Source organism: Orbicella franksi, chromosome 10, assembly GCF_964199315.1.
Source record: "Orbicella franksi chromosome 10, jaOrbFran1.1, whole genome shotgun sequence".
NCBI lineage: Eukaryota > Metazoa > Cnidaria > Anthozoa > Scleractinia > Merulinidae > Orbicella > Orbicella franksi.
In genome coordinates this window covers 29547585-29564656 of record NC_138154.1, presented here as the reverse complement: position 1 = coordinate 29564656, position 17072 = coordinate 29547585, and the positions used below count along the sequence as shown (strand labels likewise).

The 17072-nt window shown below is 38.9% G+C and overlaps 2 protein-coding genes across 3 annotated transcripts; both read right to left on the bottom strand.

Moving 5' to 3' along the window:
• Positions 1 to 104: 104 nt before the first annotated feature.
• LOC145499727 (bile acid-CoA:amino acid N-acyltransferase-like) lies at positions 105 to 6137 on the bottom strand. The gene is made up of 2 exons (XM_081479252.1): positions 4462 to 6137; positions 105 to 2592 (listed from the first exon to the last, which is right to left on the bottom strand). Exons 1-2 carry the CDS (start codon positions 4940 to 4942, stop codon positions 1799 to 1801), a joined length of 1275 nt encoding a protein of 424 aa, XP_081335378.1. The 5' UTR covers positions 4943 to 6137; the 3' UTR covers positions 105 to 1798.
• Positions 6138 to 6147: 10 nt separating this feature from the next.
• Positions 6148 to 17023, bottom strand: LOC145499728 (metallophosphoesterase 1 homolog). 2 transcript variants are annotated; one of them, XM_081479253.1, is made up of 9 exons: positions 16612 to 17023; positions 15405 to 15592; positions 13873 to 13996; positions 12394 to 12449; positions 11789 to 11968; positions 10773 to 10952; positions 9956 to 10006; positions 7952 to 8063; positions 6148 to 6876 (listed from the first exon to the last, which is right to left on the bottom strand). In XM_081479253.1, exons 2-9 carry the CDS (start codon positions 15585 to 15587, stop codon positions 6671 to 6673), a joined length of 1092 nt encoding a protein of 363 aa, XP_081335379.1. In that variant the 5' UTR covers positions 15588 to 15592; positions 16612 to 17023; the 3' UTR covers positions 6148 to 6670. The 2 variants fall into 2 exon arrangements, with proteins under 2 accessions (XP_081335379.1, XP_081335380.1); XM_081479254.1 differs by lacking the exon at positions 16612 to 17023 and having other exon boundaries at positions 15487 to 15568.
• Between the last annotated feature and the right edge of the window lie 49 nt (positions 17024 to 17072).

Here is a 17072-nt window from a genome sequence, read left to right as displayed (position 1 = left end):
TCAATCATCAGTTACAATTGGAGTTAAATTTGAACTTGTCAAATCTATGACAACATAGACTACTCTGCAACTTATTTAAAAAAACACACACACACAATCTGAGGTCTCCATTGTCCAGTTGTGGTCCTCTCTCTCGTTGTCCACTAAACACGAACTGATATGACCCGTAAATGGCATTTTCCTTTTGGTACGTCTCCTACGAGTCGCACGGGTCGTGAAATAATGGTTTACGAGTCGCACAGTTGGTTAAGTGCATATCCATTAGTGTGACTTAGGATGTATATACAAGTCGACGACCCCTACGATTCGTACGGGGTCGTGTCAAGTCATTTACGTGTCGAATCTGTTTTACAGTATTGGACAAGGATGAGGACGGATTTTCACTCTATGCACTGCGGGCACACACTGATTTGTAAAATTTTGTGAAGTTCCACTATGTGGGGTTGCATTTTAGTTTGCCTGTTGTCATTGTTGTGTAAGTATAAAGAATGGTCAGAGACACCAGGAGACAAACAGTTTAAAAGTTTAGAATATCAATCACTTGCGATGAACTTTATGAACCTTGGGCCGGTCAACAGGGGCTCAGCTTTACCCCTTTGAGCCCCAATTACGCATATATGCGTAATTAATGGTCGTGCTCTTTGTACCACTTGTGACGTCATCAATTTAAATGTCATCAAATATCCTTGATAAGCAGATAGTAGTACTAGGCTAGGCCTTTCCGTACAATGGTCAGGTTTAGATATCGACGACATTACAACGTCGCAAATCGAAAAATGTTATCAGCTTTGGTGCAAAAACGGTGGTAAAATGGTCCACTACGTTTACGTCCAAATTTTGGCTTATGCGCATGCCGGGAATTGAAATATTGCTCAATTTTGTACCTAATCCTCGAAAAAATCTCTCCTTTTGCTAAAAAAAAAAAGCTTTCTTAGCAAAACTTAGGCTTATTTAGTGTCATGGCAGCCAAAAAACCTGACTAAACTGTCAAAAACGGTACTTTTTGGCGAAAGTTTGGTATTCGAAGGGTTAAGCAGACGTCATGAGCGGCATAACGATCAAAGCGTTTCCAAAAGACAAAACAAATTGGGCGAGAACTTTCTTTTGGCCTTCCTCACACCAGCAAAATAAGAGTAATTTTAGGTAAACTAAACTAATACCTTCGCGCAATATAACATAACAACATGGTATGAGAAAACTTTGTCTGGCACAAAAATATGATCTTTTCTTTCTGTCCTTACGCCAATGCTGTTATGTGGATATGTCGCTATTGAACCAGGCTTTAACTAAATCGGTTGGTTTGCCAGGGTTTTCGCATGTTTCTGCGTTGAGTTCGAGGGCACTCAAGTCTAATGTCAGGGAGGTGTAAAGCTTTTCTGGGGGTTGTGGTAACCTTTAGGGGGCGACAAATTGTCGTAAAAACTGTGGTAACGACCTTTCTTGGGCTAAAAGCATGTAATCCAGGGCTCTCATTGTTATGTGAAGCAACTGGGACTTTTTTGAGTCACATTTTGGAAATGTGGAATATTTAGGAGTTGACTTTACCCTGATTAGCACTTTTTCTGGGTCTACCACGCACATCCTCGAAATGTCTGAGTACTCTTTCACCCCCCCCCCCCTCCCCCAAGGAAATTCCTTGTTTCCTGTTTACATTTCAATTTTGTTAGGAATAAATGAGAAAAATACACTGTAAGTAGAATTAGACTAATTGTATTTGCAGAGTATTTGCTTCAAATTACTCTTCAATTCTGTACTTCTATATGCCCTTATCATTGTACATTGTACATTTATTTACTTGCTATAAACTACTCTTCAATTTTATCAGATTTTGCTGAAGAAAATTTAAAATCTTGTGCCAAGAAATTTCTTGAGCTAATGCATGAGATTTTGTTTCCCCACCCAACACCCAGTGCTGTTTGAAAGGCTTCATGTAAGTTGTATGGTAGTGTGGATTATATGGAGGTTCAATCCGATGACCGGCACCTGGAAAACGCATAACGGTACAAAGAGATTCCTTACCCACTGCTCTAAGCTGTTCAAGTATGTAGCCTACTGTGAAGTCACAATCAATCAACAAGTCATCTGTCCCAAAAACAAACAAAACTGGGCATGTGATTTTCTCTACAGGGGTCACTGCTGGTAATTCAGCTGAAGGAACAGCAACCTCTTTTGCTAATGGCATGCAGTACCTGAATATGAGCCCTCCATCTGTAATTTTAATGTTTTCCTCTGGGTAACGAAATTTATTTGAGAGTTTTCCTTTATATCTGTAAGGTTTCCACAAGGGAGCATGCCATGGGGATACTGCTACCATGGCTTTGACGAGATCAGTCCTATAGCTTGCAAGGAGAAATGCAACCCATGAACCTAAGCAGTATGACTGAATAGCTATACCATCTCGCAACACTTTGGGATGATGGTACAGCCATTCTACTGCCTCTTCAATATAGTCAAGATCAATGTACTGCGGCAATGATGGGAGATCATCATAGGCAAAATAGGCCAGTGCTAAAGTTGCAAATCCATGGGAAGATAACAGAGAGGCCTTGGATTCCTTCAATCCCCCGGCACCACCCTGTAGATCAACAACACCTACAACAAAAACAAACCCTGTTAAAATTAATATCCCACATGTCAAAGCCTGACATTAATTTAATATACAGTGGAACCCTGTTAATCCAACAGGCCACAAAAATCTGGCCATGTTAACAGGGTGGCCATATTAAAGGGGTTCTTTATATAACAAAATGACTGAGTGAGGTTCAGGCCAGCTAGAATAAAGTGGCCATAATAACGAGGTGGCTGTAAGGCAGCGGTTCCACTGTAAACAAGTTAAGTACCTGAAGAATATGTGTATTTGCAAGCATAAATGATCCTGATACTCTCAAGATCAAAATATTTATTCTCTTAAGTAACTTTCAGAAATTTCTTTCAATATTCATGTTGACTATCAGCATTTGGTAGTAGCACATCACACATTTCTATGCCTGTCATATAGTATATGTAATCTCAGAGGTGCATCAGTATATTAAAATATACATATTTTGGCCTTCCAGTTTCAAGCTCAAAAATAATATGATCTTTTATACTAATTTATTTGCAGCCATCAAGAAAAACCAACCAATTCAATGTCATTTTACAGTCTTCCAATTGTGTGCTATTGAACATCCACAAGTTTGGAAATTAAATGTTCAATTGTGTTAGCTGCAGGTTGAGGTTTGATTGAGCTCAACTGAGCTTTACTTTTCAAGTATTCGGTCAAATAGCTGGTACGGGAAAATGAAGTAATGATTTTTACTTCTGCAGATTTAGTATCTCAACAAGCAAGAATTTTGAGTCAAGTCTTAGGTTTATCATATACAATAGAAAACTATATTTAATAGCAATCACCCTATATAAAAGTGATAACTAAAATTAAATAGAAATAATAATAATAATAATAATAATAAGTAATAGTAATTGCACCAAGTGGAGCACAATTCAGGGAGTAATCAAGTGAGTAATTTCAAAATTGGACGACCGTGAAGCGTGAGGCCGATTTGACATTATGAGCACGATAACTCCCTGAATGGCACAACACGAGGTCCAATTACTAATTAATCATATCTATAACAAATTTTGGAAATAATTATGTCTTTTGAGAACTTCTTTTCCGTGAAGTCATCTGTAGCACTGTTCATAAGTTTTGAAAACTGAAGAAAGCAATGTGAAGGAAGCCATTAGAGTGCACATGATAGACGTGCGAATCATGTGGGTATCCAATTACAGGTATCCAATTACAAAAAGTTCAAATTGCATATCTGTAATTGGACACCCACATGATCACGCGCTGATTACATGAAAAATAGGCACGCAGGGAAGAAGAAGAAGAAGAAGAGGAGGAGGAGGAGGAGGAGGAAGAAGAAGAAGAAGATTAGATTTATATAGCGAATCGAAAAAATACAATTAAGAGGTACACACTTTTGACAATTTTTATCATTATCAAGTAAGTTTTGATCTGACCATTTGGTTCAGATCTAATTTTCTGATGCTTCAAGCAAGCTCCTAGAGTAATTTAATCAAGTTTTTTTTCATGCCAACTTAGGCCAGAGTAAAGAAATCAAACATCTAATTTTCCAAGCACTTACACCAGAAATCGGGTACAAGGTCTCGACCTACTTGGGTATTTGGAAGTACCATTTTCTGAACACACCGTAATCAAATTGTATGCTCATGATGCAGCTCTCGGAAAGTGTCACATGAATGGCTTGAAACCCTTTGAGAGAACAATAGAACAAACAACAGAAACGATGCCCCCTTGCCCCAAAACAATAACAGCTGCTGGAATGACGACAAATAGAATTACAGTACAAACTTACGAGAGCTGCTTCATTACAGAATTGTATGCGTGACTGGTATGAGGTTTGCACAAATGCATAGAAATCATGGTGTTAGTTCCACCGCAATCAGACACATGACTACCTGGAAATGGTCCATGTCCCGGTGGAAGAAACAAAGTCCCACGGATTCTTCCTTCTCTCACTGGAATTCTTTTCACTTCTTCGGCCATGTACCATTTCTGGAAGGTCACGCTTGACAAGGGCTGCAGTGAAGATTCGTTCGGGGTCACATGGTCATCAAAACAGTTCAAGACGATGTTGTACGGTTTGGTAACATCTGATTTCATCAGTCGAATTCCTTTTCTCTGTCCCGGTGCTGGTTTCATGCTCCATAGCAATCCCATGGGTGAAACTCCGCTGTAAGATCCTCCCAAAGACGAGTCACGGCAAACATCAACCTCGCCATCTTTGTCAGCGATGAAGTGAGCGTGTGACTCAAACACTTCACCTTTGTCGCCGACAATCCTTGCCTCGAGCGTAATATTCTGCAATGGTTTAAGCCGCGAGACATTTATTTTAGTTACTTTGTCTATAAGAGAAGACTTCGAGCACAAATTAAGCATGATCAAGAAGACGGTCACATAGAGATTGGTGACGAGGTTGGTCCGGTCGAGGTGGTCGCGAAGATCCTGGTGCTGACTTGCTGTGGCTGAGGAGCACTGTCGTCCCCAGAGGGGACGAGAATGGCTGAGAAGCTAAGAGCGGAAAAACATACTGCGAAGCTTTCTGCGCATCCCTAGCCTCAGGTAATGCTGCAGTGATGGAAAGAATGGCGGACTGATCACGAGGTACGCGAGGACGTCAATAGGGTCAATAGCCCATGAGGCGAAGCCAAATGGGCTATTGACCCGTGGCCCTTGAGGGCGAAGGGTCTAATTGTTTTAGTATCACCCAACTAGTCGGACAGAAAAGGTAATAATAAAGTTAGCAAATGCAAGTTAAAGAACTGTTTATTTGGGAATAAAACGAAAGAAAGCGTCACGCTCGATTGCGCCAATTTCGCTACTCGAGGACTATTACTAATAGTCCTCTAGTAGCGTAGCCAATCAAAATGCGGGATTTGCATTAGTCCACTAGTTGGGTGATACTAATATTATATATCCGGCTGGAAGGGTTTGACCGCGGCTGGACAGGTGGAGAAGAAACTGGCTGAGAGTGAAGTGGCCGAGCGTGGAATGGGGTGGGGGTTGGGTCCTTTCTTCACACTCACTCTTCGCCCCATCCTCGACTAGAGGGCCTGTTCACAGGTTAGCTGCGAAGCAGACACGTGACACATGAACAATTTAAACATATCTATTCCTAGCGTTAATGTTTTTCGGCAACACAGCGATCCGACAGAGATGAAACTTTTAATTGACAATCAGTGGTGGCATTCGCATTCTCTTCGCCTCATATACAGTGTATACAAATGTAGGTGACGGTTATCTCTTCAATTAAGGCCCTGTTTACAAGCAGGTAGGGTAAACCTAGTGCTAGGGTTACCCTAGCAGGTGGGTCAAAGATAGCCCGAGTCTACAAGCAAAATTTTACAGGTTGTACTGCTTGTAAACAGGGCCCAAAGGTGTATTCTGTGGAGAAAACTTCTATACTAGACAGCACTGTGAGAATCTCGGCTTGAATCGAAAGATTGTTACGTAACGTAGATGCAAAGTTTCAGATAAAGTCAAAGTGTTTGACTGACCAAAAACACAGTAGAGAAGGAGAAGTTGACGTTTGCCGTTCTCGTCCTAGCAATCAGGATCTTACGACGGAGTTTTACCAATGAATCGGGTTGAACGGAGTCCATTTCAGTAGGTTTTTTTTTCTTTTCTTTTCTTTTTTTATATCCGAGTATGATTATCAGCCTACCGAGCAGGCGGATTGACGGCAAATCGCAAAGCGGTACCGCGCTTTGCGCACTGCTGCTAATCCGCCTGTTCTGCGGGCTAATGATTACAGAAATCAACTTGGACAACACGAAGTCCTGGTACTAATAAATTTAAGACAAAATCCCGAAATGTAGACTGAAAAATAGCTGAATTGTCCTCGAGATCCATGACAAAAGGACTCAGACTGCACAATTGTGTTAAAGAAATGATTAACAGTCTTTTAAACTGTTTTATTAAAATCCCTGAGAAATTGGTCTTAACTGACCAATAAAAAAAGGCTTGCTGTGGAGTATTCTGCACGAAAGGGCACGAAAGAACTGTAGAGTGCAACACAAGCCGCAAGTGAGTGTTTATCCCAGAATTAAAATCCTTGCTCTGAACTCTGTATTTGTCCACTCATTCAATTAAATTTCCTTGTATTTCCTAACAACACTGAAAAGTCGCATTTCTACCAACGCTTATAAATTGAATTCGACGTCGATTAAATATCCCATTAAAACACGGCCTTAAAATAAATAATATCAGAAGTGCCAATGTCACGCAGACGCACAGAACTACCAAATACGCGTAGAAAAATGGGTATCTTGTAGGAAGTGGCAGGACGGAAAAATCAATGGAACCATCAACATCTATGAAAAAATAACAGGAGACAGAAGAAATCAGCGAAATCAACTATGAATAAACCATTAGCATAAAACGGCAGCCTCTCTTTTTGCAGATTAAAAATTATTTTAGAAGACTGATAAAACGGAGACGTGTTATAAAATAGGTCACTTAAATAGCAGTGTTTTGTCCAATGTTCCCCGTGTCACACAAAAAACAGTGTTTTGGGCCCCAGGTGATGAAATCACTAAGGATTGCCCCCACCCCAACCCTCCCTAGACTACGAGTAGTCCCTCTTTCGCTTAGTCCGTCGTGCGTGACGCGAAAGAAAACCGCGAGAAAAACATGGCCGCGCGAAATCTTGAAGGCGAGGAGCGCTCCTCGCCTCCGGGATTTGGCGCGGCCATTTTTTCGCGCGGTTTTCTTTCGCGTCACGCACGACGGACAAAGCGAAAGAGGGACTACTCGTAGTCTAAACCCACCCTAGCCTGCGTTGTAGGTGTAAACAGGGAAGGGGGAGGGGAGGTGAAAAACGCACTCTCCCCTCCCCCATTTACCGCCTTTTACGCAGGGTAAAACTCCAACAAACTCAAACTTTTACAAACAGATAATAAATTGATTCTCTCCTTGATATCACCGTGACAGTCTCCCTTTAATGCTATAGTAGTGATAATGTCCTAGATTGAGAATATCAACAGCCGAAAATACCCATTGTCGAGAAGACAACTGACTGTAGTGCGATTAGGGAGCTTAAACAAAGACGACGTCAAACATGAATGTATATTTTACCAGCAAAATTCGCAATTGTCCAGATCTGTCCAGTGCGCAAATGCCTCTAAAGCTGTGCTCAGGCTAAATATGGCATTCCATTCCAAATGGAAGTACCAAAAATTAACCGCCATCCTTCGCGTTCTTCAGACTACACAGAACTTGATCATTTCACGTTGTCGTTTTGCAGACAGCGGCAAAGAAATGTACAAAGATTTATGATGCTCGTGCACAGCTATTGTGCTGCTCATTAAACCTTTTGTTTGGTAACGTTCTCGTTGCCGTCGTCGTCGTGGTTTACTAATGCGTGGTTTATCTTTGCTCACGACTTACCTATCACGGCCACAGCAGCACCTATCTTGTCAGTTCCCATTCGATAGCTGCATGTTGGTACAACATACTCTGTAAACACCACTGATCCAATCTCACGCTCAAATGAAGCTGACTAGAAACAACAGTAGGATCATAAACAGCAGTTGACAAATGTCAATAATTCAATGCATACATTCAGTAAATTGCGATTGACTAGCCTCCCATCCGGGGGAGGGGAGCTGTGTTACTCTAAGCTGCTGTTGCGGCTATTTCGTTTTTTCTTTGTGTTTTTTTTGTTCTGTATGTTAATGTATTTTCTCACATTCCGCATGTTTTTTTTCCTCGCTTCATATGTAAATTTCGTTGCGTATATATTTGTGTTATCCTTTCATGCTCATTTAGCGCTGGTTTATCGTCCGTTACCCTCGTAACTTTTGGTTCCCTGAATCCCGTTTCCAGCATTTGGTAAGTCGTTTAGTATATCGTCTGTTTTGAATTTTCCTCTTAGTTTTCTGCCGCCTTCGGTTAGTTATTTGTAATAATTCGTTTTATGTTTATCTTTAGGAATTTACCTTCCTCCTACGGAAAGTTAATAAATTTGCTGGACTGAAAAATTGAAGTTCGCTCTAAGTTGCATCTGAAGTCGTCCCTCTGCCTCTTCAGCTGCTTTTTTTTTTTTTTTTTTTTAATGAAACTCACATGAAATCAGTGTGCACCAAAACAGCCGGAGTGTAGACTAACCTGTTTATTTTAAGCACCTTGTTTTGTCAAACACTTTTTTTTTTTAATTTATTGGGCAGAGACTACTCTATTTACGCACACGAAAGAAAAAGCGACCGAAGCGAACGCGAAGCACGCGGGGATGGGGGTGGTGTTCATGACCCCCTACCCTGTGAAGTCCTCCGTTTTCGCTGGCGTCCAGTTCGCGATTTTATCCGCGCGTTGAAACGACGAAATAAAAATACGAGAAAATAGAGGGCTGTGAACATTCTAAACGCCAGTCCCTTCCCCACGACACACCAAATCAACAAACACAGCTCCCCCTTACGACCATTCAATCTGTAGATGTCGATTGGGTTAATCTTGTTACTGTTCCTGTTTAGCCATGTATAGCTGGTTTTCACATGACGTCACTAAAATTCGAACTACAAAACTATTGATCTTCCTGAGATTTTACTTAAATGATGTCTAAGAGCAGCTGAAAACTAATATTCAGAAAAATTTTCGCTCCGAATGGGTTCTTGGTTTTGTGATACACCAGGCTTGAATTTCCAAGCTTTTGCGTGACGCAGCATTTTACATGACGGCCTAGAGAGCTATCATGATGGTTAAAAAAGTGACTTATTTCGGGGAACTTGACTACCTGAACAGTTCATGTCTTAGAAAAAGTATTATTTTAATGTTTTAGAGTTCCTTGAGGGATAAATCCACGCTTTTGTGGCAAAACTCAGTGACAGATGTTTCTGTTGGTTTCCGGCCGCCATGTTGGTGCCCATATGGATAGGCACCAGCATGGCGTCTCCATACAAATCTCTATAAATCTGGGTAAAAAATTTCTCCGCATATCTCGCATAAAAAAAATTGCTGTGACCAGCATTTTGGCGAGAGTCTTTGCATATTTACGTTCTTTCATTTTCCAGATTCTGGAATTCATCTATTAACCGGTTTTGATTTTTATTTTGATCTATTCTGAATTGCGTGACTCTCAAAACCAGCAATAAAATAAGTTTAATCCAGTGTGGGTAATGAGATATAATGATGACGTCACAAAAAAACTAGAGCCCATTCTTCCAATTGCTCGGTGGTGGGAGCAAAAAGGGCCAAATTTTACAACTTTGAAAATTCATAGAAAATTAACGAAAATAGCTACAACGATAATTTTTTCGAAGGGGTGATCAGAAAAACAAGGAGATTTATATAAGTGAAAAAAAATTGGGGGTTAGTTGCACTTTAAGATTCAAAGAGTATTTGGCTTTAGAAAAGAACTAATTGGGGACACTAGTTACAAAACGTATTCCTACTTACCTTATGAGTATGACCTGAGAAGGCATATCGCGGCTTCACAGCATTAATTAACTACAATGTGAGAGAAAACGAAACTTTATTCAATTAAATAAGAAAAAATCTAACATTCAAATTGATAAACTACGTAACCCGCGGAAAAGGCGGCTATTTTTGCGCGGGGTTGCAAAGGACTTGCAAAGGCGCGACTCACAAGCGTTCGAACATCATAGTTTATGCTGTTTCAGTGATCATATATGAACGCGGGTGTTGAATTGATAACTTCATATCAAGCGCCCATGTTGGCATAGCACAAATGTAACGTGCTCTTGCAAAAAAATTGAATTTTTCAAGCAAGGGCAAAAAAATTAACGAAATGTGTACGTAAAGAAGAGGTAGGTCCTCAATACATACATATTAGTACGTACTGTATATTAATTAATGCCATGTAATGTCATACATATTGTATTTAGGCCAGAGAAATAATCAGAAGATTATTGCTAGAGACAAGTTAAAACAAAGAGAATACACATTTGTATTACATAGACAAGAGTGTTAAAAACAACATTCTACTCATTCGCTGCACTTGTTCATAAAATATTTTTGCTAAACCACTCAGAAATAAAATTCAAATCTTTGCACCACTGACTGTGTAATACCCTCTATTTAATTTCTATCTAATGAGGTTATACATGATGTAATTGATGAGGCAAAAGGCTGGATCTGCTCTCACTTTATAGAAATCAAGAGTGCATAAAATGATAGTACTGTATTTCTAAATTAAATTATCTACTATTAGATTTTAACTTATTTAAGTAACAGTTTCCTAAAGAAAACTTACCTTCATCATTGGACCAACTTGATATTTATTAGTAAGTCCTAGAGGAACATGTCCAATCAAAATAGAAATTTTATCCTTGTGAAGCTTTAATGGCAACTCTTTAATAAAGTTCATTGTATTGTTGTAGTTTGTCTGCTCATCTCTGAGAGGCCATCTCCTTAAAAAGCTCAAGGAATTTATCTGTGGAAGATCAGTTGCAACAGTCATACAGGTTAAACTTTCAAGTTTCAAGGTTAATTTCAAGCTTCATCCAAGGGAAACTTCACGTTTGCACATACCCACTCTTATGAATATTGTGCCACAACCCCCCTCCCCCCCACTGTCCTCTCCATCAGGACAAAGGAAGGCCCAATGGAACTAATAACTCATTGAAAACGCATAATGTAAGTATCTTCCTGCTATGATGTAGATACTGGAAAAATACAGCAAAATTAAATGTCCTTTAAGTAATTTAAGAATAATGCAACTGAACATGCTAATTAATTTTAAGCCAGGTATCCCAGCACTGGACTTTAATTGCTTTACCTTTTATATAATTTGAACAAATGAGAGCGGAGAAGTTTGGCCGTCAGATATATATCAAACAATGCTCTTCTGATGGAGCTACATGAACAAAGCCAGACAAAAGCAATTCATTGGTACCATGAATTAATTGTGCAGTGAAATATTGGGCCATGCTGCACTAATGTTATCTACACTTGAGATTTAACAGTGTTGACAACAAACCTAGAATTGCTCTTGAGTGTAGTAACAAAAGCACAAATGTTGAAAGGAAAAAAATCAATTCAATCAATCAAAACTTTATGAATATGTCAATTATTCCACGGGCACACTTTGGATATGAGTGGCTATAATCATCTTAAAGCACCCAAAAAAAATCACCGCACCATATATTTGTTGAGGATAGTATGCATGGCTCATAACCCATGATGGCTAAGCCAATGAAAACTCTCAAATTGTACCATGATCCAGTTTTTAAAACTATTGGGAAAACCTAGTAGAAAACACAGGTTTACCTTCACTATCTGGAAAGACTTCAGTCTTAGGACATCATTTATAGGGCCAAAGTTCTCTGAGAATCTTGACACTGTTTTTTCTGTAATAATATCCCTCGATTCACCTCCAATATCATTGTCGCCAGCAACATGGATCCTGGAAATTCTAGCAGGGGTGTTAAAAATTTTATCATGTCTGACCTAAAAGAAAAGGATTTTGGAGTCCATTAGCAGTGCTCTTCTATCTAAAATTAGAATACATTTTGTTATAATTATACATCAGTTTAGTTACTAGTGTCCACAAGTTACAAAGTTAACATTCTTTACCAATATTGTTTGAATTACATTTGCAACTTATAACAGCCAACTTTTACCTCTTAGGAGTAAATATCACACCAGTACTGGGTGGAAAACTTCATCTTATGCCTACTCAAACTTAGGGAATCACATGCTCACTTCCAAGCCAGCCATCATAAATTCACAAATTCAGTCAAAACTTGACTTGTATGATTGAGTCTCATCTTCTCAGTTAATCGCAAGTTAACTGGCTAATTGTTTGAATAATGTAGTGTTATTAGTTCAAGTACTTTCAGATTTTGATCTGTTCGACAGTTTCTTTAAATTACCTTGTACTCCTGAAATTCATCATCAGTAGCAATGTATCCTTCATCTAACAAGTCACCTTGAATATTAGTTAAACCAATTTTGTATCAGAGGGGTCATCAACAGTTACTGCTACTACTGAATGATCAACAGTCACCACTGACTGAACCCGTTTGTAAATCAACCCCAAATCTTTCATAAATAATATTTAAAAGAAATCATAAAGAAATTTTGTGTTAATTTTAATTAACTAGTAAGAAATTACCTTTTTAAGTTAGTATGGTTTCTTTAAATATTACAGTCAAACTTCTATTAAGCGGCCACCAGTATTAAGCAGCCACACCTTATAATATAAGTGCCCAGTTATCCCAAAATCATTGTAAGTAAACTACTGAAAATAAAACCCCTATCAACCAGCCACCTGTATGAAGCAGCCACAGCCACCTTTTGGTTAACCCGATGAGGGTCTCTAATTTGCCTTGACCCCTTTTAAATGGCCATCCAAAATTTATTATTAACTTTGTTTTGGAAAAGGCGATGGCAGATAAGAGTCCAAAATAGAAGGGGACGAGTGATAAAAATACTCAAATACACGTTTACCATGGTGATCATCTTGAGGTGACTCCATGTTCACTAAAAAATTCACCAAATTGTGAAAAATATTCAAAAAAACCTCGATTAAGCGGCCACTTCCCTTTTCTCCAAGGGTGACTGCTTACTAGAGGTTTGACTGTCTTTATGAAAGATTTGACCTCATATGATGGCATGTCTACTTGGTGAATTGCTTAAATTAACAAAACCTAATTTTTAAAGAAATTAAGTGACTAAATATATAATTTGCTTAGACTTCTAGTTAAGAAATAACATCTGTTGAACTATCTGTAGACACACAAACAAGTAAAAAAGCCAGAAAATCATATCATTTGCGAAAAAAGAGTCAATGTCTTAAATATGATTGTACATAATAGATCTGTTACGAGAAGCAAAATGGCATAATGGTTATAATTGTTCTGGACTATGCTATGAGTGGCCCAGGTTCAAGCCCCAGCCAGGGACATTTTTAGAGGGCCTTCCAGCTGGGGTAGCATAATCATGTTCCCTTGTTCCCTATAACCTCTGAGAGACCCTTACTTTACTCTCACATTGCCACTCTCCTCACAGGAGTATAAATGGGTGCCAGCATGAAACCTGACAGAATGCAAGGAATAACCGGTGCTGGACCAGCATTCCATCTAGGGGGAGTAGAAATTAGAGCTTCATGAATAATTTATGCCCAGATTTTTCACTATTATGCTAATGCCTGATGCTCAAAAAATCTCATTGTTATGCTCAACAGGCATTCACTAATTATGCTTCGTTAATTGCTTATCTTAAAAATATAATATTTCCCTTAATGCTTAAATTTTATTGAAGCATGAACTATGCTTCCATGTAATCCACCATTGCTCCGGTGCAGCAGAGGAGGGTTGAATTAAGCAACACCTAATTTGTCTACTACACACCTAAATGAATGACAGCATCTGCGGAAAAGGATGACAATGCAAGAAAGAAAGCCTTTGTCAAGTACCAGTCTGAATCAAGCCGTGCTATTGACCCAAGAATTCCAGGACGTTCTCCTTTGTACCCCTAAAGTAAAGGAGAGCAACATCAGTAAAACTTGACATAAGACATTTGTTTAGTATTGAAGATGTACATTCCCACCAACTGTGGACAACTTTATTGAGCCAACCTAGGTTAGCATGCATTGCAGACAGTAACCAACAGTATGTAGCGTCTGAGACTCAGGCTATCCTAGGAAAGTGAAATTGTAAACAACAGTTTTAATCCCCTATTTCCATGTACATGTATTTTGATGCATGTACAACTATGGCTTAACTACGGTTACCTAACCATGATTCCCAGTAGGCATGTCTCATAGGGAAAATTGGCCATTAACTAATATATAAATATTTATGAATATGCAGTTCGGAAAATATCCCAATTTCATACTCTCCACCACAGAAGGGATTGGAATTTCCTGGCGGGTGGAAGGTCTCTACGACTAACTAAAACATTTAAAGAAATGTATCAAGCTTAATTAGAATTTCAAGAGGGGTTCAGGGGAGTGGGGTCTTGGAATAAATCCCTTCCATGGGGGAGGTATGGATATTTTCTGGAACTTCATGATGTACAACAATACCAAACACTTCTTAACTGCAGTCGTAAAAAAATACACAACAGTATACAAGTACTAAATGGCAACCACTTTCAGACAATCCTCCAAAAATTCAAGATTAAGCGAGATCATTTCAATGATTAAGAATAAGTTAGAACTACATTACTTTATCTACAACAAGGTTCCTTCATAAATTTGAATATGATGGAGAAGGTTTTGTAGAAGGCAGCACTGAGCATTTTCAGAGCCTCGGGCAAACAAACAAGATGGACCTACATGTGTATTAGTTGGGTTTTTACCAGATGCATATGAAGCATTTATTTAATGCCAAAATCATCATCATTACAAATTATTTTAACAGAACACCATAACAAGAAGTGACAGACATATCATGTGGTCTTAAGTGAGGAATAAAATGCTGAAATTTGATGAACTGAGAGTATCTCAGTTCATTAAAACTCACTGTTTCCCACGAGACCAGTAATTAAGTGTTTTGTTATATCTCCCAACTCAAAAATGGAAAAAAAAACTGCACAGAAATCATTTCCTTGAGGCAGCAGCTGCATGGCTCACAAATTTGCTGCGGATTCAAAGAGCACAACCTGATCATCTGCAAGTCAAAAGTTCAAGTTGTTGTTTCCCTAGGGAGTTAGTGAGTTTTGTCCATCCTAGGGAGTTAGTGAGTTTTGGCCCACGACATGTGACACACTCCCCTCTAATCACAAAACATATTTGAGTTGGGAGGTATAACAATAATCATTATTTAAACTTCTTATAAGTCACCTGGGCTTTGTACAAGCGACAGTCAACCAAACATGTAAAAAAACTCATTGGTTCACAGTCTCAAATTGTTAATTGACTTAAAGTTTTAAATGTCACCTGAATTTGTGAGTCAGAGACAAAAAGGAGATTTAATGAGTCACGGGAAGTCTTGGGGATACGCCAAGTACAGAATGCCCACCAAAAACATCCAAACTCTCCAACTGCCAGAACAATGAAAAGCAGAAACAAAGAGAACTTGAAAGCACAACTAAGCCAATACCGCTGCCACCGTCTGAACATGAAAACTGAAAAAAAGAACAGATTTAATCAATGATCTGTTTCTGGAGTGATTGAAAAATTATTAATATCAATTTGCTCAGTTACAAGTAGAATTACAGCGTAGTAGAGTTTCACACTGCACCTAACTTCCCCTGTTAAAAAACAAATTTAATAATTTAATAACCAGTCAGGCATCAACAATAGTTTTATTCACTTTAATTCTAAAAGGAGAACAGATCAATCAATCAATCAATCAAAGATCTTAATTATAATAACTTAACATAGACATTGCAAGTGTCAATCATTACCCTCAATCAATACCCTCAATCGACCCTAGATCGACACTCAATTGATACTTGATTGACACTCCATCGGCACCTTGACATTCCATTGACATCTCGGTTGACTGTCCATTGAGACTTAACTAATTTTCAATCATTGCATGAGTTGGTCGACACTCAGCCAACCATCAACCCACTATCAACTGACTGTTGATCGAATGTCATTCGAGTGTCAATCAAGATGCTCATCAAGTGTCCATTGAGTGTCTATGAAATATCAATCACATGTCGATAAAGATAATGATTGAGAGTCGATTGAGGGTATGGATCGGCACTCAACCATAGATATGACATGATCCAGTGGAATTTTAAAAACTTGTCCACCGTATCATTTGGGAATAAGCTTGAAGACTATCAAATGGAAGTCTGAAAATGAATCAGGCTCATTCATAGTATTAACTGAGCTTTTTTTCTTTTTTTTTTCTCTCCGTAAGTATTTTTAGGCGGTCAGTTAACGGGATCACCATGGGGTCAGTGTTAAGTCGAAATCCAGTGTGTGTCCACTATTCACCCTATCATACGTAAGCTTAAGCTTATTTATAAAGCCTAATAAAATAAATAAAAGTTACCATAAAACGATAAGTCAGTGGATAGGTAAGCTTTTATGTATGTTTAACAAGAAACTAAAAGGACATTCGAACGGTTTAAATGCAAATTATCAACACAGCATTACAAAACTGTACTGCTAAATCAATGCACCTCACCTATGATAATTTAATATGACCAAAACCCCTTGTATCGCTTTGGTAATACAGTGTCTATTCAACCGGCATTTTGGACAAACCTAGATCCCAGGCTCTTCTTCCTTTTCGTAGTCTGCGGGGGAGGAGTGGGTGGAGGCGCGAGGTAAAGGTACTGTAGCCCATTATCAGGGTGGTTTTGTGCAATTTTCACAGGTATTTTCACTGTTGATCGCAGTCTCAAGCAGGATATTTATATCTCAATTTTGGCCGAAATCTAGAACAAAGCACTGCGATATCAGAATGATCTTCAACTACTCGGTAAGACCGAACGGTCCGTACTCGGGGTCCAGATGGGAAAATCCGGACCGCCGGCTGAGAAGCTGGAGAAAAAAAAATTAATACTTTTCTTATAAACTCTTGGTCTTCGGCCATCTTAGCTTGATTGAAAATATAAAACAAACAGCGGTGATGAACATTTTAAA

What these genes read in the sequence shown, in the direction of transcription:
- LOC145499727 (XM_081479252.1), bottom strand. Translation starts at nt 4,942, where the DNA reads ATGCTTAATTTGTGCTCGAAGTCTTCTCTTATAGACAAAGTAACTAAA. An exon ending in GGGACATGGACCATTTCCAG is followed by an intron (nt 2,593 to 4,461) that starts GTAGTCATGTGT and finishes TTTTTGTTGTAG; the next exon opens with GTGTTGTTGATCTACAGGGT.
- LOC145499728 (XM_081479253.1), bottom strand. Translation starts at nt 15,587, where the DNA reads ATGTTCAGACGGTGGCAGCGGTATTGGCTTAGTTGTGCTTTCAAGTTC. An exon ending in AGTCTTTCCAGATAGTGAAG is followed by an intron (nt 10,953 to 11,788) that starts GTAAACCTGTGT and finishes GATCTTCCACAG; the next exon opens with ATAAATTCCTTGAGCTTTTT. An exon ending in TCTCAGGTCATACTCATAAG is followed by an intron (nt 8,064 to 9,955) that starts GTAAGTAGGAAT and finishes TGTTGTTTCTAG; the next exon opens with TCAGCTTCATTTGAGCGTGA.